Raw genomic sequence first — 21,272 nt, 5'->3', positions numbered from 1 at the left:
AGGGCATCTTCTCCCCTTTCTACCTAAAATCAGGTTTTAACAATTCCTATGAGAAAGTTCCTTCCTCCTGCTAGGAAGAGAACATTCCTAACACCATATACTGGGAATTGATGCTGAAACGGACCTGTACAAACCTACTAAAATAACACCCTTATCTCTCATTATTTTGCCTCGTATATTTAAGTCACTGTCCCACAACTACTGCTTCTAGCCTAAGCCCCTTTGTCTTATTCACATCCCCACAACTTGTCATTTTTTGTGTGTAAAAAGGTATATAAACTTTTGCGCCTAGTGGCTTCTTTGGATCTTCATTTTCCTTCTGGGAATTCCCATTTACATGTAAAAATACATAAATTTGTACGATTTTCCTCCTGCTATCTATGTCAGATTAATTCTTAGGCCCACACACAACACCCAAGTGCGTAGAAGGAAGTTTTTCCTCCCCTACAACAGAAGAAATCATTCCTGGCGAAAAGAGCCTCCAGAACCAGTGTGAGGAAAATAAAAGTCATTTTGCTGGAACAGTGAGGTAATAAATTTGGCTGAGTATAGGATTCACATTAGAATGAGTTCAGAAGTAAAATAGAAGGATATGTTAATGCCAGACTGTCGACTTTGCCATCGTCTGAAAAAGGTACATCACTAAAATTTTTGAGCAGCAGTGATGTGTGTTGTTTTAGGAGGGCTTATCTGGTCATTATTAAGTGGCCACTGATATAGTCTTGCTGAATAGAATAATGGTTTGAAGGAAGAATTGAAAAAATATATAGATGTAAACATTGTTAGGGAAGAGGACACAAGGAAGAGAGTACAAACATGATACTGACTGGTAGAATCACAAAACCAATACAGATATAGATAAGGAGAAACAGATTTATTGGAAACCTTTTCAAGTTTTTGAGTTAGAGCTGACAGACATGTATGTAGAAATATCCATCAACGAGCAGCTGTAAATATGAACCTAAATTCAGATAAACGGTGAAGATTTAAGACTCACACTCTTAGGATAGTGTAGAAAGAGAAAACCATAGCTGAGAAACCAAAGACAAGCATCATTTAAGAGTTAAGCAACTAGAGTGAGGGCCTAAAATAAATGTAGCTATGCCCCACATGCTAAGAAATCAAAAAGGTTTAAATAAGGAAAAGGAAGGGATTTTCAACGATAGTCGCTATAGAACTGTTAACTTCACCTGTAATAATTAAGAGTCATTTGTAACATTTGGGAGATCTGTAGTATACCATTTCATCTTCTCAGGAATAACCAGAAAATTAGTATCCAATTCTTTTCTCCACATCTTGGGCTTGGTTAATTCTTTTTTTACTCTTGATAGAGATTGGAATTGAAGCTTAATCGTAAATACGTTCCCATAGACCTCATTTTCCTGCTACCTACTGCAGGTTTTTGTTAAACTCACAAACAAGCAAGGCACCAAACAAAAAAGTAATATGCGCATTCTTTGCACGCCTGATCTTCTAATTCAAGAGCCGGTGAAAGGTTGTCCAACATCTGCATATGCTGAGGTGCAAACAAAACAGTGAGACCTCCAGACAGCCCATGGTCTCTCAATTAAATCTACACAAGACCATGAGTAAGGAGCAGTGGATGGCAAACAGGAGAAAGCCCAAGACTAGAAAACTGGGGACTGATTTTAGGATTTCTAATGAAGGGCAATCTGGTGCTTGCTGTTCAGCTTGCAACACAACCCCCTCAAATTTTCTCAAGGAAAAAAAAAGGTTTTAAGATACTGGTCCCTGAAAAACTAATCAAAATAATATATTCCCCGCACCAAAATGTCCTTTGTCATGCTTTCTTCTGCGTGGGGTTTGAGGTAGCGACTTCACACGAATACTCTCTCCAACTGCTGCCGTCTCAACTGTCCTATGTCCCAGCATCTGCGCAGGCGCAAGCACGGGCGCCAGCCGAAGAGGGGAGGGGCGGGGCGGGGCGGGGCGGGGCGGGGAGGGGAGGGCAGGGGCGGGGCTAGGCGCACTAGCTGCGTGATATCCGTGTCAGCGGCACGTCCCCGGAAATCTTGTGTAAACGGGCGTCCAAGGGATAGAGAGTGCTTCCTGGAGCACAAAGGAGGACAGAAATCATGTGACGGCGGTGTTCTGAGGGAGTTGTTTTTGAAGCCGTCCCTGAAGTGACAGCAGACTGCCACGAGCCCTGCGCTACGGAGAACCAGGCAGCCCAGAGAGTTGGGCAACTGGAGCCACTTTGCCAGGTGTTCAGGTCTGACCCTGCAGGTGGCGCGAGCGTTGAGCTGAAAGAGCAGTGGGCGCCCCTACCCTTCTTGTTTGGCTTTAGATCCTAGGGGCTGGGGTGGTGGAGTTGGCTAAGGCAACTGGCCACCTATATCGGTATCGGGGAACTCCGACTCTCTTCGGGGTCCGCGAGTCCCAGAGGCTCGGATTCTTGCCATACCCTGGTGCGGGCTCACCTCGCTTATTGGGGGTGAGGGTGGGAAGGGTGAGGTAGTCCTGACAGGAGCGTCACCAGGACTTTCTCTTTCAGGTGTGGCTTTTGAACGTACGTGAGAAAAGGGTTCATCATGGCGGATGTGAGTTAACCCCCCCCCCCCCCACTCAAGAGTGAGGAGAGGGTGGAGAGTTTGGAGACTATTGGGCGGGGAGAAGTAGCGCTTCCCGAGTAGAAATTTGTTTCGTTTTGCACCCCCCCCGCTCCTTAATTATTTTCTCTAGGCCGTGGAGTGAGAGACCCATGAATGGATTTACTTGGGTCTCGAGTAGGGCCTGTAATGGGGATGGAGGACACCAAGGTGCTGTTTCCACTCCCCAAATCTTGCATCCATAAGGAAAGCTTTGAACATTTACCATTTTGAGTTTCTAAAGTGGTTTGCTGTTTGGAATCCTTTTTTTCAGGAAGTGGTTATGGTTGTCTTTCTAGGTTTATTGTAACAATTTTAGTTGATTTCCAGCTGATGTCTCTAGCATGTCAATAAAAGTCAAATTCAAAGTTTAGGCAGCTTAATTGTGATAGTTACTAGAAATAGCAAGAAATTAGTACTCATACTACTGTTTATATTTTGCATCCTGTTACTTTGCATATATACATGCTAGGTGTTCTAAATATTGAACATTTATTCATTTTAGGAGGTAGGCACTATCATCTCTGTGTTATGAATGAGGATGATAAGGCACAGGGACATCAAGTAACTTGCTTCAGATTACACAGCTAGTACTTTTCGAGTCAAGATACCAACCCAGGCAGTTTAGCTCCAAAATCCATGTGACCATTACACTAAATTGAGCATTAATATGAATATGCTTTTTTTTAGGTTGCAAGATTATGCGTTTCAACATTAAGCAACGTTTTATTTCTTTATTACTACATATTTGGGTGTCTTCTGTTATACAGGGTCTGGCAGAAGTAATGCCTGCTTGAGTGTGGTTGGTAGGGAAATTATGAGTGTAATAATTTATAGTTTTTTTTAATGTATTTATTTTTAGAGCAAAGGGGAGGGAAGGAGAAAGAGAGAAACATCAATGTGTGGTTGCCTCTCATGCCCACCCTGTTGGGGACCTGGCCCCCATCCTAGGCATGTGCCCTGACTGGGAATAGAACTTGCAGCCCTCTGGTTCGCAGGCTGGCACTCAATCCACTGAACCACACCAGCTAGGGCATAATTTATAGTTTTAATTTGAACATTTCACCTAAAGTGTCATATGGTATGCTTGACTATGATGCTTATGATTTTGTAATAAAAGACTTTGTTATAAAAAGGGGGTGTTACATGCTGCATGTTATATTTATGAATCCATATGAGTCAGGCACAATTAAATCACTAAATACTGTATGTATTGAGCATCTGCTTTGCAAAGGTTTTGGTAATAAGGGTGGTAGCTGAAATGATGATTAAGGTATAATTCCTCTCCTTCAGGGCTTTACAGTTAAAAAAAATAGTATGCAAGTAATCACAGATTTGTGTGAAAACTCAGAGGAGAGAGGGATTACCTCTAGTTTGTGTCTATCAGGAAAGCTTGATTGGAGGATTTGGTGGTTGATATTGGCTCTAAATGATGCGTAGCAATTTTTTAAAGAGTAAGAGAGAAAGAATATTACTAAAAGAATGAATAGCCTAAGCAGTTACAGAGATAGGAAAGGGAGAGGTATATATGGAAGAGTTGTGAATAGTCCAGTTTAGTGGGAGCTGGGATGTATATAAGGAGGTGTTAGGAAGGAGGGCTAAAACTTAGTCATAGGCCATATTTTAGATTCTCAAATGTCCAAAGAATTTATACATACTTCAGTAAATAGTTAAGAATCATTCAAATATTGATTGGTTCTCAACCTTGGTTGCATAGGGAATCATCTGGAGAGCACCTCCAACCCAGGCATCAGTGGTTTGTGTGCATGTGTGTTAATGCTCCTTATATGTTATCCATAGCCAAAGTTGAGAACCACTGCTATTACGGCTTTAGAGTGGAAAATATGACTCTTCGCCTGTGTAGAGCTGAATGGGATAGAAACATGAGATCAGCATACCAACTGGGATGTTAGTGCAAGTCATAAGTAATAAAATGAAAATAAAGTGTAATGTCAGTTGAAAAGGAGATCAGTTTAAAAACATTTGACTTCACAAGTGACTTAAAAGTGACAAATTTGAGGTTAGGGTTAAATGTTACTTTTAGTTTCAAACCTGAATAATGGGGTTGATAGTGCCATTAGTAGAAACAAAATGAGGAAATTCAGATTTTATATGAACTGTGATTAGTTGAGTTTTTTTTGTATATGTTTAAAATGAGAGCAAAGATAAACTGGTGGTAACAAATGAACATTCAGGTTTGGAGAATTGTAGGGTTTAGAGGTTTAAAACAACAGATTCCTGATTTATCTATGCAGAGCTCATAATTGATACCTGATTGTCAATGAAATTCCCCAGATGAGAGAATATAATAAGACAAGTAAAATATCCTTATATTTCTTTTGTCTTAATTGTGTTCCATATTAAACACTTGACATACATTTTCATATATTTAGTCATGTGAGGAACTGAATTTTAGAGAAGTAAATCAACTTACCCAAGATTGTTAACATGATGTAACAAAGTTTATATATAGATGTGGAAAGATGTTCATAGTATATTCTCAAATGAAGATACCAGTAGCAACAGGATATAAAATGATATGAAAAGTCTGATCATAATTTTATAGCTAATATATATTTGTGTTTCCCATTTCCAGATAGCAAATCACTTTCTCAGTAAACTTCTAAAACTATTTTATGACATAGGTTCTGCTATTATTCCTACCCAACAAATATTGAAACTGAGGTTTAGTGAAAAGGGTTAACTTGCTTCAAGTCACACAACTAATGTGTCAAAATCAGAAAGAGAAAGAAAACAGAAGCAAGAAAAGTCATGAATGTTAACTTAGGGTACCTAGAATGTGAATGGGACAGAATCTAGGCAACTAGTACAAGACATGTTATATGATTTCTTTGCTATCCTCTTTCAGGACCTAAAGCGATTCCTGTATAAAAAGTTACCAAGGTAAAAAAATTATTAATTTGTCATTAAATTCTGCATAACCTGTTATTTTTATATAGTGTTTTGTTTCTTAATTTATACTAATATTGTGTGTCTATTATGCTACTGTTTTGCACTGTAAATACCTAGTATATCCCTAGGTAGCATAAATGGTGTCCTTTGAATTTGCAGCTAAATAACAGGGTGCTGAGAGGTTAAAGGACTTAAAGGTTAAACAGCTTGTGGATACTGGAGGGATAGAACTCATTTCTTAACACATTAAAGCTCTTTCAAATATACTATCACAGCAGTTTATTGGATTATAGTTTGAAGTCATTAGAGTAATTTTAAGGGGAAAAAACTAAGAACTTGTCTTTACTTTTAATATGCTTTTAAGACATAATTGTCAAGTCTACACAGAATCCAGAATGCTAGACCTAGGCAGCACTTTGTACTTGATACTCACAAGGCTTTCTGTAGCCTGCATACAGTCCATGTGATATACCACTTTATATTTTTATTGTTGTTCAAGTACAGTTGAATCTATTTTCACCCCACCACAACCCCCCACCCCACCTATCCCCACCTCCCACCCTGGAACCTACTCCCTTTGGCTTTGTCCATGTGTCCTTTATCCATGTTCTTTGATGGCCCTTCCCCTATTTTCCCTCTCCCCGCTCCCCTCTGATTACTATCAGTTTGTTCTTTATTTCAGTGTCTCTGGTTATATTTTGCTTGCTTGTTTTGTTGATTAGGTTCCACTTAAAGGTGAGATCATATGGTATTTGTCTTTCACTGCCTGGCCTATTTCACTTAGCATAATGCTCTCCAGTTCCATCCATGCTGTCGCAAAGGGTAGGAGCTCATTCTTTCTGCTGAATAGAATTCCACTGTGTAAAAGTACCACAGTTTTTTGATCCACTCATTTGCTGATGGGCACCTAGGTTGCTTCCAGCACTAGGCTATTGCAAATTGTGCTGCTATGAACATTGGGGTGCATAAGTTCTTTTGGGTTGCTGTTTCAGGATTCTTAGGGTATAATCCCAGCAGTGGTATTGCTTGGTTAAAAGGCAGTTCCATTTTTAGTTTTTTGAGGAAATTCCATACTGTTTTCCACTGTGGCAGTATCACTCTGCATTCCCACCAACAGTGCACTAGGGTTCTTTTCGCCACATCCTCTCCAACAGTTGTTGTTTGTTGATTTGTTTGTGATGGCCATTCTGACCAGTGTGAAGTGGTATCTCATTGTGGTTTTAATTTGCATCTCTCTGATGGCTAGTGATGCTGCACATCCTTGTATATGTCTCTGGACCCTCTGTATGTCCTTCTTGGAGAAGTGTCTGTTCAGGTCCTTTGCCCATTTATTAATTGGGTAGTTTGTCTTCCTGGAGTACCATTTTATAAATTAGGCTCTTGTGTTGAGGACAGCAAATTTCATTTTAGAAATTTTACTGATTGAAATGACTTTGTCAGTTTAGTTCAATTAAAATTTGCATTTAGTTTAATATGAAATGATACCTTAGATTTACGGGCATGAGAGAGAAGACTATAACTTGAGACATCCATTCTCATATTTCAGAATAACTGAATAACCTTTGAGATAATATAGCAGGATATGTTATTTTAAAATGTTTTTTAATTTTTTTAAAAATTTTCTATCCTCCAAATCCGTTTGAAGTTAAAAAGGTTTTAGATGTCAGTTTATTTCTATAGGTAGGGAAAGAAAACCCTTGTTTGGATGTTTTCCTTGAACTGTTTGGTGTGACTTGCCTATTTACTGGTGCTTTACGCCAATTATAGACCACTAAAAATTAGTGATATCATCTGGTTTTGATTTTTCTATATTTTTCTTACATATTCAGGAAGAAGACACTCTTGATGTGTTAAACAGTTGTTAACACTGATTTTATGTTAATGCAATACTTGAATTAATTGTTAGTTTTTTCTTCTTAATACTGGCTGCTGATTCTGTTCTCAACCTAATGACTAGCAATACAGACAGTCCTAGCTTTGCACAGTATAAACATTGAGAATTTAGAATATATTTATTTATTTGTAAAAAAAACTTATGGATGCTACATCCTTAAGATAAGGAACAGGCAGCTTTTCTGTGCCATGGCAAATAGACATACTCCCAGGTTTGGATCAGCTGTCAACATTCTGTTCTTTGTGCTTTTGCTTTCACTTTTCACAGTGAAATATCTCTTGGAGAGTTCTTTAATGTGAAGTTTATTTTTGCCAGTGTCACTTCCTCTCGGACATCTTTATCTTTTTCATCCTTTTCATTTAGTTTCTCATTTATGTCAATAAGTCCACTTTACTAAGTTCCTCTGGCTGCACATTCCATGCAGAACAATTATAATGTCAACCTCTCTCAACCCGCTATTTCTTTTTTTAATTCCACTTACTTTCTATTCTGGTTTCACTTCCAACATTATCACTTTTCATTTCTTTGCTTTATTTCATCTTTATTGGCCTTATTGCTGTTATTTCTTAATATCATTGGACAAAATAAAAGTGCATGCTTTGTTCTCCGCACAATAGATGCTCAGTGACCAGTCACCAACACACTTTGAAAAAGGCAATGTGACTGGTTATTGATCACGAGTGTATCTATTATTTGCAGTTTTTTGCATAGTGATTTATGAACTAAAGGGTTAGCGAAGTTTGTACTTCATGCAGTTAATTCTGTTAATATACCATACTTACTGAAATTTGAACTATAGTATTAAAAGTGAATGGTGTTATTTAACTAAACTGGTAATTAAAATGTTTCCACGTTGGGACTTTAATAAATGAGGGCTTTCTGTATTTATTTGTATTTGCCTTCTTAGAGACTTACCATATTAAAAGGTTGATAAAGTTGGTGATGATGATGGTGGGGGATAGGGGTAGTGTCACACTGATGACAAAATACAGAAACGGAAGCATAGTTGATATTTGTAAAAACATAATGAAAATTGCTTTGTAATGGAAAGAAAAGGGTTAGCACCAGGTGTTGTTTTTTTCCATGATGACTGAGGCCAGTGTGATTTATATTTATGACCATTTCTTCTTGAAAGTTAGGCATATTGCATCCCAAGAGCCAGAAGAATGAAAAAGTAATAATATTGAACACCTACACATAAAATATTAGCATACACACTTTGATTTGTGGCTAGATATATGTAAAAGCTAAGGGGTTAGACACAGGCAGCCTGGCTTCAGAGCTGTTTGGGTCCAGGCTTTTAAATGTACTGCTGTTCCTCTCATGAGACCAAGTCAGACAGCTACAGATATTAATGGAATGTGGTTTTGTTTCTTTTTTTAAATTCTCTGTTAATACAGTTCTTGGATTTATATTTTAAAATCTAGTTGTGACACAAGCAGTTTCAGGCTTAAATAGTCACAACCTTGTATTTTAAAATAAGCAGACGTTTCATCATTTTATGAATAAAACTAAGTGTGATGTCTTTCATTACTAATGTAACATTTGCTTTTTTTTTTGGAATAAAAAATGTTTTAGTAAGTGTAAGGTTTAGATTTCGGCAGAATATTTCATAAAATGTAATCCATCCCAAAAGTATAGTAGGGTGCCTGTCAGTGCATCGTAGGTATTTTCAGTTATTAGTAAAAATCTATTCACATTTTTCTTTGTTGACTATGTGTGTAATTAGAAATGCCTTTTATATTTGTAGCCTAAAATCTTTGAGTGGTCACTCTAAGTATGTGAGTAATTTTTCTACTTTGTTGAACATTTATCTCTGTGAATTTGAAATCTATTAAAAAGAACATCGTTTTATTTGTCTCCTCTTTTGGTGCATTAGTTGGCATTAAGTTAATTAATGCGAAAAGAAAAAAAGAAGCTACTTATGGTGACATAGGTTTTTAAAACATTTTTGTAGTACTCTTACCCATTTTTTAGTTTGCTTATTTTTGAGTAGGCAATACATTCATAAAGTTCAGTATTCAAAAGTTAGTCAAAGGACATAGAGTGAGAAGTTTCTCATCACTGCCCTTCAGTCACAGTGTCCCTCTCCTAGGCACCCACTGTTACATACAGTAACAGGCAAACATGTGTAAACACATATTTACATGTATACACAGAGGTCCCAGTTTAGACTGCTATAACAAGGTATTATAGATTGAATATTCCTTACAAATGACCAAAATTTATTTCTCCTACTTCTGGAAGCTGGAAGTCTGAAATCAGTATCAACGTAGTTGAGTTCAGGTGAAGGCCCTCTTTTGGGTTGCAGCTTGCAGACTTCTCATATTGTCACAAAGGGAAGGAAGCTAGCTAGCTTTCCAGTCTCTTAGGAGGACACTAAGTGCATTCATGAGGGCTCCACCCTAGTGGCCCAATACCTCCCAAAGGCCCCACCCCCCAATATCATCACATTGGGATTGGGGTCTTAATATATGAATTTTGGGGGTGACACAAGCATTTAATCTGTTGGAACATACACACATGTGTACTGACATGTGTTATTATATTAGTAAGTTGCTTGTACATACTATTCAAAACCATGTGTTTTTTCACGTAACATCTATAACTGAGATCAATCTTTCCCAGTACCCAAAGAGCTGCTGCTATGTCCACAGAGTATTCCATTGCACGTGTGTGTCTTAGCTTATTTAACTTGTTCTTCTTGATGGATCGTTAGGTTTCCAATCTTTTTCTGTTGAAATATTTTAAGAAATGGTGCTGTTGAGAACTGCACAAAGTGCTATGTGGTTGTCCATGTATCTGCTGGATATATTTTTATATAACCTAATTTTTAACTTAGAAGAATATATTTCTTTTATGTATTCATTATATAGGGCATGTTTTAATCCACCACTAATTTTAGCATTGAATGATAATAGGAAATAATACTAGTAAATATTTATACACATTGTTTCATCATTCTTATTTTTAATGTGAGGCAGATAAATGACTTTGTAAGGTTTTCTCCTCAAATGTCACTAACACTTCTCTGACTTAAACATTTTTGACAACGGGATTTTTAAAAATATAACTTCAGTATCCTAAGTTAATATGAATATTCATCATTCCTAAGTTAAAATATTAAGGTTAAGACCATAAGGAGTGTGTAATTCTGGGCTATATAGTAGAAACACTGAGCATATTTCTGAATTGTAATCTCCATGTTTTACAAGATAGAACAAGGCTATCGGTTTTATATAAATATTGCAAGTTTGTTTCCTCATTATAATTTTTAACACTGTACTTTGTGCTCTAGGAATTCTCACTAATAATTTAATACCTAAATTGCAGTGATAAATTATGTCATTGTCAGGGAGCACAGATGATATCCTGGTATTAATAATTAATGTTTTTTAATGTAAACTATGTACCAACTACATGTATGATTTTATTAAATTTCACAATAGCCAAAAAGTACACTTATCTTCATTTTCAGATTGTTAAATAAGGCTTAGAGAGGTTTTATAATTGGCCCATGGTAGCATAAATAGTAAGCAGGAGAACCTGGATGGAACCCAGGTCTTTATTTTGGAAATACAGGCTTGACCATATTCTGCTTAGTGCTCCTTATGTAGGCATGGTTGAAGGGATTGCTGCAGGACCTTCATTCTCCCCATCCAATTACTTCAGCTTAGAGATCTTTTCCCCCTTCTATTAATCAGAACCATACATTTAAGCTGAGCTATTATGTCCTCAGGGAGGCCTTCCCTGACCCACCTGTCCAAATCAACCTGCCAACTCCATTATAATTTCATGTTTTGTGAAGGCAGTGTGTTTGTTTTTGCTTAGTGTGGTATTATAAATATTCAATGCCACATATAGTGGGCATTTGTTATTAGAACGAATGAAAGAAAAAGCCTTTGTCATTGTTACCATTGCTGATAACCTGTCATAGTTTTGTAAACTGTAGAATAATTACCAATTTTAATAGAGAATCAGCTATGTTTAGATTTTATCAATAAACTACATAAAATTGTAAAGATTAAAAACATGTTAATAATACACATTCATTCAGTTTCTGGAAAAGTTTTGGCAAACACTGGAGCTTCTGCTGTCAATAATTGTATTTCCATTTTTTTTACCAGAAATATATACATAAAAATTACCATTATGATGTTGACGTACATATTTTTAGAAAGTGAAATGTTTTACAGTATTTTACCTGTTTTTCCTTTCTAGTGTTGAAGGGCTCCATGCTATTGTTGTGTCAGACAGAGATGGAGTGCCTGTTATTAAAGGTAAAACTGAGTACTTAACGTGGTGGTGTCATGTTTGCTTTAGAATGAAAATGAACTTATATCTGAGTAGTGCAGAAGCAAGCATATGCAGCCCCTTTTAATAAATTCAGGAGATGGTCTTAATTTGGGGGAAATGTTTGCTTTTGTATGTTGAAGACTGTGTTGAAACTTACAACATATGTTAAATGTATCTTGTTACCATTCAGAGCATGTGTGTGTCACAGGCCCAGTTTTCCATTAAAGACATTTTATGGTATAATATAAAACCATTAGTAAATCTAAATGATAAGGCTGGGAATGTATGCAAGCTAGATATATTATGCACAAGACTCCCCCTACCATGTGTACTATCAGTAGTTCAGTAGTTTTAGATAAACATTCATACATTTGAATCAATATATATTGATTGTTTTGTTTAATTTTTCTTCATTTTTTAGTATTTTACTGGAAATAAGATCTTAAAAATAATTACTTTAGTTAGCTAGAACCTAACAAGAAATTTTCACCTAATGACGATCTTGCTGACTTCCAGCCAAGATGGAGGTGTAGGTAGACACACTTTGCCTCCTTGTACAGCCATAAGAAAGGTCACAACTAACTTCAAAACAAAATCCAGCCAGACCTGCCAGAAAATCAAACTGTATAGAAGTCTAACAACTAAGGATTTAAAGAGGAAATATTCATCTAGAGAGGTAGGAAGAGTGGAGACAGAACTGGGAATGAGAGGATGTGGTGTGACAGCAGTGAGATGGCAGCTAGAGGAATGGGTGATCTCACATTTATGTGTGGCTGATAAAAACTGGGAGGGACACCTCAGAAGTGAGTCAGCCCCAGGCCAGACCACGCAGCCCAGGGTTCCAACACAGGGAAAATAAAGCTTCATAACTTCTGGCTGTAAAAACCAGTGGGGGTTGGGATGGTGGAAGAAACTGCTGGTCTCAGGAAAGTCTGTTTAAAGGGCTTCCCAGAGCATATGCAAATCCACCCACTCTGGGAGCCACCACCAGGGCAACAGCTAGAGGCATGCCAGTTGAATACTGGAAGTGGATAAGTGACTGAAAATGGGGCGAGAGCCTAGCAAGCAGCATTATTCCCTCTCTGACCCCTCCCACATACATTACCACAAAGTGGCAAAGCAGATTTCCCTGCCTTGGAGAATTTCTAAGACTCTGACCCTTACAAGATAACATGTGCCTTTTACAGGGAGTCAAAGCAGCTATACCTAACACAGAAACAAACACAGGGAGGCTGCCAAATTGAGGAAACAAAGAAATATGGCCCAAATGAAAGAACAGATCAAAACTCTCCAGAAAAAGAACTAAGCAAAATGGAGATAGCCAACCTGTCAGATATAGAGTTCAAAACACTGATGATAAGGATGCTCAAAGAATTCACTGATTACAGCAAACATATAAGAGAAGAAATAAAGGCTACACTGAGTGAAATAAAAAAAAATCCACAGGGAACCAACAATGAAAAGAAGGAGGTTGGTATTCAAATCAACGATTTGAAACATAAGAAAGAGAAATAGTCAACCAGTATAAAATGACGAAACAACTCAAAAAACGGGACTTCTGGCCAAGATGGAGGAATAGGTAGACACACTGTGCCTCCTCGCACAGCCAAGATAGGGACAACAACAATTTAGAAACAGAATAACAGCCAGAACTGACAGGAAATTGAACTGTATGGAAGTCGGACAACCAAGAAGTTAAAATAGACCTGTTCATCCAAAACAGGATGAGGGGCAGAGTCCGGCAGCTGGGTGTGGGGTGTGGCACAGAGAGCGTTGGGACCGGGTGCATAAGGCATCCGGGGGTGTGTAAGACCGCAAGGGTGAACCCAGAGTGCGCAATCGGCAGCTGGCAGACCCTGGCTGAGGGGTGGCAACCGGCAGACCCAGTGAGGCAGGACTTGTGAAGCAAGGCACTGTGCACAACCCAGGATCCCAACGCTGGGAAATAGAGCCTCAGGCCACTGATTGAAAACATCTGTAGGGGTTGAGGCACAGGGAGAGACTCCCAGCCTCACAGGAGAGGTCCTTGGAAAGCCCCATGGCATGCACAAGCCCACCCACACAGGAATTGGCACCAGAGGGGCCTAGTGTGCTCGGGGGAAGTGGCGGAAGGGACTGAGGTCCAACGGAGAGTGGAGCAAGTGCCATTGTTCCCTCTAGGACCCTGACCCCACATACAATGACATAATCCAGGGTGCCCTGCCCTGTTGAACACCTAAGGCTCTGCCCCTCATATGTAACAGGCACGACCAGACCAAAGGGGGGGGGGATAAAAGAGTGCTCAAACAGAATTGAAAGCCCCTCAACCAGTACTTTTAAGCAACCAAGAGACAGTCAACCTATCAGATGCACAGTTCAAAACACTGGTGATCAGGATACTCACAGAATTGGTTGATTTTGGTCACAAATCAGATGAACAAATGCAGGTTACCATAAAAGAAATGAAGGAAAATGCACAGGGAACCAATAGTGATGGGAAGGGAATTGGGACTCAAAACAATAGAGTGGACCAGAAGGAAGAAAGAAACAATCACACAGAAAAAGAATGGAGAAATAAGAATTCAAAAAAATGAGGAGAAGCTTAGGAACCTTCAGGACATCTTTAAACATTCCAACATCCGAATTATAGGGGTACCAGAAGGAGAAGAAGAAGAGCAACAAGTGGAAAACTTATTTGAACAAATAATAAAGGAGAACTTCCCCATTCTGGCAAAGGAAGTAGACTTCCAGGAAGTCCAGAAAGCTCAGAGAGTCCCAAAGAAGTTGGACCCAAGAAGGAACACACCAAGGCACATCATCATTACATTAGCCAAGATAAAAATGAAAGAGAGAATCCTAGAAGCAGCAAGAGATAAGGAGACAATAACTTACAAAGGAGTTCCCATCAGATTGTCAGCTGATTTCTCAAAAGAGACCTTACAGGCAAGAAGGGGCTGGAAAGAAGTATTCCAAGTCATGAAAGGCAAGGACCTACACCCGAGATTACTGTATCCAGCCAAGCTTTCATTTAGAATGGAAGGGCAGATAAAGTGCTTCTCAGATAAGGTCAAGTTAAAGGAGTTCATCATCACCAAGCCCTTATTATATGAAATGTTAAAGGGACTTCTTTAGGAAAAAGATCAAAACTATGAACAGTAAAATGACAACAAAGGAACACCTATCAACAACTGAATCTAAACAGAAACAAACTGAGCAAACAACTAGAACAGGAACAGAATCACAGAAATGGAGGATTACCAGCTGGGAGGGGGAAGTGGGAGAAAGGGGGGAACAGGTACAGGGAAATAAGAAGCATAGGTGGTAGGTACAAAATAGGAGGTTAAGAGCAGTATAGGAAATGGAGAGGACAAAGAACTTACGTGCACAGCCCATGGACATGAACTAGGGGGTTTGCTGGAGGGAAGGTGGGTACCGAGCAGAGGGGGACAAAGGGGAAAATATAGGGATAACTGTAATAGCATAATCAAAGTGTACCTTCAAAAAAGAATTTAAAAGATAACAAAAAATAAAAGCTTGATAACTGGAAAAAATATTTTTTTAAAGATTTTATTTACTTCAGAGAGGGGAAGGGAGGGAGAAAGAGAGGGAGAGAAATATCAATGTGTGGTTGCCTTCATGTGCCACAGTCTAGGCATGTGCCCTGACTGGGAAATGAACTGGTGATCCTTTGATTCACAGGTCAACACTCAATCCACTAAGCCACGCCAGCGAGGCTGAAAAAATTTTTTAACCTGATTTCAGCCTTTTTTCTTTTTAAGTGTATATATCACAGTCATATGGTAAGACCGTTATTACTACTTCTGTCTGGTATCATCAGATTGGATGTTTACTGGGACACTGTAATAGCTTTAATAGCTTTACCAAAGAAAGATTAAATATTGTTCTATATGTTTTGTTGCCAATTTATTTTCCACCTGAGGTTATCATATATGTCAAGTAATTTTAAATTTAGAGTTGAAAGGAAATTTAGAAGTCAGTTGCAAAGAGTACAAAAGTACTCTAATATCAGAACCCACTGTCTCCTGATGTGTGCTGTGGTGTGCTTTCTATCCCACAGTGAAACAGGTGGCTGTGGGCAAGTCACCTGGCTTTTCTAAATTCTGTAATGAATGCTTACAACAAAATAATCTTAAGAGATTTTCCAGCTTTAATGTTCTTTCTGAAGATCTCTGTGTTAGTGCCTTAAGCTTGCACAGCTAACTCCATGACATTAATGTGTGAAGGAAAAGAGCTGGCCAGCTGCAGGATTAGTAATGTCTATATGTGATACAACTGTGGCTTTTATGAGAGCAGAGTTTTCTGAGCTTTTTTTACTTAGGTTGACTGACAATTTATTAAACATACTGATTAATCTGTGTTTTAAGATAGGTAGATATTAAGGAAATACAAACATTTAGTGTATTTTTAAAAATTAAAAAAATAGGTAACAAGAGTGACCAGACCGGGGAAAAAAAAGAGAGCAATGGTTCAAATAGAAGAACAAATCAGTGCCCCAGAACTCATCCTTTTGAGCGACCAAGAAATAGCTAACCTATCAGATGCACAGTTCAAAACACTGGTGATCAGGAAGCTCACAGAATTGGTTGATTTTGGGTGCAAATTAGATGAAAAATGCAGCTTACCATAAAAGATGAAGGAAGATGCACGAAGAACCAACAGTGATAGGAAGGAAACTGGGACTCAAAACAATAGAGTAGACCAGAAGGAAGAAAAAAGAAACCAACAGGAAATAATGAAGAAATAAGAATTCAAAAAAACGAGGAGAAGCTTAGGAACCTCCAGGACATCTTTAAACATTCCAACATCCGAATTATAGGGGTACCAGAAAGGGAAGAGGAAAAGCAGCAGATTGAACACGTATTTGAACAAATAATAAAGGAGAACTTCCCCATTCTGGCAAAGGAAATAGACTTCCAGGAAATCCAGGAAGCTCAGAGAGCCCCAAAGAAGTTGGACCCAAGAAGGAACACACCAAGGCACATCATCATTACGTTAGCCAAGGTAAAAATGAAGCAGAGAATTCTAGAAGCAGCAAGAGATAAGGGGACAGTCACCTACAAAGGAGTTCCCATCAGACTGTCAGCTGATTTCTCAAAAGAGACCTTACAGTCAAGAAAGGGCTGGAAAGAAATATTCCAAGTCATGAAAGACAAGGACCTATATCCCAGATTACTCTATCCAGCCAAGCTTTCATTTAGAATGGAAGGGCAGATAAAGTGCTTCTCAGATAAGGTCAAGTTAAAGGAGTTCATCATCACCAAGCCCTTATTATATGAAATGTTAAAGGGACTTATCTAAGAAAAAGAAGATAAAGAAAAAACATGTATAGTAAAAGGACAGCAAACTCACAATTATTAACAACCACACCTAAAGCAAAACCAAAAGAAACTAAACAAACAACTAGAACAGGAACAGAACTACAGAAATGGCGGTCTCATGGAGGGCTAGCAACAGGGGAGTGGGAGGAGGAGAGAGGGGGGAAAAGGTACAGAGAATAAGTAGCATAGATTGTAGGTTGGAAATATATAGGGGGAGGGTAAGAATAGTATGGAAAATGTAGAAGCTAAAGAACTTATAAGTATGACACATGGACATGAACTAAAGGGGGGAATGTGGGTGGGAGAGGGTGTACAGGGGGGAAAATGGGACAACTGTAATAGCATAATCAATAAAATATATTAAAAAAATTATTGTCAGGATGGGCTGGGTAGGACAATTGGGAACCTAAAAAAAAAAAAATTAAAAAAATATTGTGAGAATCATCATTTCTTCCCTTTAGTTGTGATCACTCAACTTCTGAGCAGTTTTTCACACCTAAATTGATGAGATCCACCAGTCAGTGATACGATTTTAAATATTGGAAGCAGAACCTTATGCTTGATATTTTTATAGATACATGTTTAAAAAGTGCTGTAAATCTTATTTTTACCATGTCCACTGCTTAACTTTTTTACTTAACTCATTTGTGTTTCCAGTAGCCAATGATAATGCTCCAGAGCATGCTTTGAGACCCGGTTTCTTATCTACTTTTGCCCTTGCAACAGACCAGGGGAGCAAACTTGGACTTTCAAAAAATAAAAGTATCATCTGTTATTATAATACCTACCAGGTAAGTTCATAACTTTTGAATGGTTTGCTGATTTCAGCTGTTATTGTTATGTTTTCTATATAACATAGCTTGTGTTATGATTCTAAATTTGAGTTTTGAAGGGGGTAAAATTTTAAAATCTTGGCCTTCAATTTGGTTATGTTAAACTATAGTGATTTTCTTCACATTTTACACCAGGAATTAGTTACTGTGGGAAAGCAGTAAAAAAGGTAATAAAGTACATGTTACCCTGAAAAGAGGAAGTCAGGTCACTATTACCTCCAGTAGATGGTGCCCTCAGCTTAACAACTGGTATCTCAAGAGACTGGTTGTTGTGACAGGAAAAAATGTCTCTTGAAAGTCAAATGATAAGTTATTTAAATGTGTTATTTCAGCTAATTCTTTCATTTGGTAAATAATATAAATATATATATAAATAAATATTATATATATAAAATAAGTGTCTAGCTGCATTTTTTTAGAATAAATTAATCACTTGTGTTTTAGTGATGCTTACCAAAGTATGACTTATTTACTACTGATAATACACAAGTAACATCTTTCATTTTAAAAGTTATATTTTTTAATGTGTATTGGACAAAACCCATCTCACCTTTAATTTTACTGATAAGGATTAGATTGAAGCTAAGTTGATAGTTGATTTGAAGTTAATTTAAATTTGTTTAAATTATAGTGGTACATAGGAAGCAGAAAAATCATGAGGATACAACCACTTGAATGACTGAGAAATACTTCCTTTAGCCATTAAATGATTAAATTTTTACTGAGCTCTTACTATGTAATTTACACTGCTGGTCTTCTAGAGATAAAAAGATGAAGACACAGTCCCACCTTAAAAACTTTCCAGGCTAAATGGTAATGTCTCTAAGAAATAATCATTAACTCTGTTTTATGGAAATACCTCTTTTCAGCTTTCATATTTCGTGATGTGGTGCCATGATGTTGTGCTGGTATCTTACACATTTACCGCTTAAAAGTTTTTTGAATGATTAAGATAGGTCATTGAATTATACTGCCTTTTCACAAAACAACATATTATTTAGATCTTATTTTCTTTTTAGGTGGTTCAATTTAATCGTTTACCTTTGGTGGTGAGTTTCATAGCCAGCAGCAATGCCAATACAGGTGTGTTTTAATTACCCTAAGTAGAGCTTTTAATTTTTTATAATACCATATCTGAGCAGTCTAATATGATAGGAGTAGTAGTTTTAGGGTAAAAATGAAAAAAACTGAATTTGTAGTCCAGGTCCGCAGTCTAGTCCTTGCTCTATTTTCCATGTCTGTGTAATGGAACTAATACCTGCTTTCACCATCTTATGAGGCTATTTTGTAGTTCAGAGACAATGTGTGTAAGTAAGTAATCCTTTAACATAGAAAAAATGTTATCTTTACTTCTTGAATGCCACATTTTGCTCACATTAAAACAGCTTAAAACAGAAAGAGAGTAGAGAACCAAAGAAAACATAAAATGGTCAAGGGTGAGTTAAATTCCATGTCGACCAATCTATGAGAAATTTTTAAAATCTTGAACTAATTGAGCAAGGTGAATATGAAGAGTGTGAATATGAAGAATATGATAGGATGAAAAAAATCACATTCTTCTTGAGGGTTGAATTGAGAATACTAGGAAGCTGTTCTTTCTGTAGAGGATAGTAAGATCTCATTACATCCAGTAGCCTTCACTAGTTATGTATGTGTAAAGTAATACTATTCAGTTGAATTGTATTTTTTTACTCCCTTTGGTAAAGTGGGAATTTTTTTAAAGATCTGTCTCCTTCAGATTTGACTGCTCTTTAGAACTGTTACACATTCATTTTCTGTTTTTTCATTTCCAAGCTGTTTGAGCAAGTTCTATTTCTCTCTGTGTCACTGAAGCCAGTCGCTAGATTTCCAGTCTTTAAAATGAGGGGTTTAGATTTGATGATCTAATACATCTTTTCCTTTTCTAAATCTTTTGAAGCTGTAAAATATACATGTGAAAACTCTTGGTAATTTAGACAGAGGTGTGTAAAAGTAGGTTTACAACTATAATACAAATAAATATTACAATAAAATACAAGAGTAAACTGTGTGTTTTGCCTACTTACAGCTGTAAACCTATTTTTGCCCACCCTTATATAGGATATTAGTGGTGTCCATATTTTAAGTATATTAAACATCAGTTGTGATACTTCACCATCACATACTAAGTTATTAGTTGTTATAAATTATGATGTACAGAATTATATTTTAGTGCTTAGAACATTTCTTTGATAATTCCAATGCTTTTAATATTGTTTGAGATAGAGGAAGATATTGATTTGAACATAGAACAAGCAGTGTGTCTAAAATATATAGCCTTTCACTCTGGTAAACTGAGGACAAGCTAGATCTACTAATTTCTAGACTAGGTTGTCTTCAGATTCATCATTAAATTTCCTTTATATATGGAATTATGTGTAAACTTCATAATGAATATGTTTTTTGGTTACTTAGAATTCTTTGTTTTAGTACAGGGAATAAACTATGTCTCATTTATTTTTTAGTAACTAAATTACAAGAAAAGCAAATTTAAGTCAAAAACATTTTAGGAACATTTTTTTCTAATGTCTAATTTTCTTAATCTCTTTGTTTTAGGACTAATTGTCAGCCTAGAGAAGGAACTGGCTCCATTATTTGAAGAATTGAGACAAGTTGTAGAAGTGTCTTAATCTGACCGTGGTTTTGATGTATACCTTATCTTCAGTATAACAGACATAAACAATATCAATTTAGCAATCTTGAGACCACAACAATATTTGTATCCATGTACTCAACAAAGGGCCCCTTTTCTACCTTACACTAAAGAGTCTACAGAGACAGATCGATTGCTATCTTTTCTTGCATAGATCTTGTTTACTGAGACCTGGGGATACCGCAGAAAGGGTTCAGTCTATCGCAGCTCCCATGGAGTTAGTCCAGTCACCAAATCTGCATGAGATTCTGTTTGGTAGGTCAGAATCAAAATGTTACCTTGATCCACTTGAACCATGCAGTGCTCCCTCTTGTACATTCTGCTGGGCCTGCAGAATGAAGTCGATCCTTTTTATTGTGAATAATAATGACATATTTTTCTTCATAGTGTTTTATTTCTTTGCATTGAGTGTGGGGAAGATAAAATGGCACAGTAAAGTAATAAAATCAGTACAATCACTAACTTTCCTTTGTATATATTATTTTGCAATATAGATGAGTATTACTAATTGATTTGATTCTCCCCAGAGGGTGCTGCTGTTTAATGAAAATGATAGCTGATGGTTTTTCCCCTCTCTGCTTTCTATAACCAATCAGTGTTTTAATGTTTGTGTGTTCTTTATAAAATTTAGGTGTAATTCATTATTGAACTGTTTCCAATATTGATATGTATGTAAACATGATACTACAACCATTTTTTTAATACATAAGTATAAATAAAATAGTATTTTTAAAAGTA

The 21,272-nt window shown here is 37.1% G+C and overlaps 1 protein-coding gene across 2 annotated transcripts; it reads left to right on the top strand.

Moving 5' to 3' along the window:
* The first annotated feature begins 1,995 nt into the window (after positions 1-1,995).
* On the top strand, positions 1,996-21,272 carry LAMTOR3 (late endosomal/lysosomal adaptor, MAPK and MTOR activator 3). 2 transcript variants are annotated; one of them, XM_045820450.1, is made up of 7 exons: positions 1,996-2,225; positions 2,516-2,561; positions 5,479-5,513; positions 11,638-11,696; positions 17,688-17,821; positions 18,883-18,946; positions 20,438-21,272. In XM_045820450.1, the coding sequence occupies exons 2-7, from the start codon at positions 2,553-2,555 to the stop codon at positions 20,509-20,511; spliced, it is 375 nt and encodes a 124-aa protein (XP_045676406.1). In that variant the 5' UTR covers positions 1,996-2,225; positions 2,516-2,552; the 3' UTR covers positions 20,512-21,272. The 2 variants fall into 2 exon arrangements, with proteins under 2 accessions (XP_045676406.1, XP_045676405.1); XM_045820449.1 differs by having other exon boundaries at positions 1,998-2,233.

Source organism: Phyllostomus hastatus, unplaced genomic scaffold (assembly GCF_019186645.2).
Source record: "Phyllostomus hastatus isolate PE091 unplaced genomic scaffold, TTU_PhHast_1.1 phas_scaffold_39, whole genome shotgun sequence".
NCBI classification, from domain to species: Eukaryota; Metazoa; Chordata; class Mammalia; order Chiroptera; family Phyllostomidae; genus Phyllostomus; species Phyllostomus hastatus.
The sequence above is the reverse complement of the archived record's forward strand: the minus strand, read 5'-3'. Positions and strand labels throughout refer to the sequence as shown.

What these genes read in the sequence shown, in the direction of transcription:
- LAMTOR3 (XM_045820450.1), top strand. An exon ending in CTGTATAAAAAGTTACCAAG is followed by an intron (nt 5,514 to 11,637) that starts GTAAAAAAATTA and finishes TTTCCTTTCTAG; the next exon opens with TGTTGAAGGGCTCCATGCTA. An exon ending in TGGAGTGCCTGTTATTAAAG is followed by an intron (nt 11,697 to 17,687) that starts GTAAAACTGAGT and finishes TTGTGTTTCCAG; the next exon opens with TAGCCAATGATAATGCTCCA.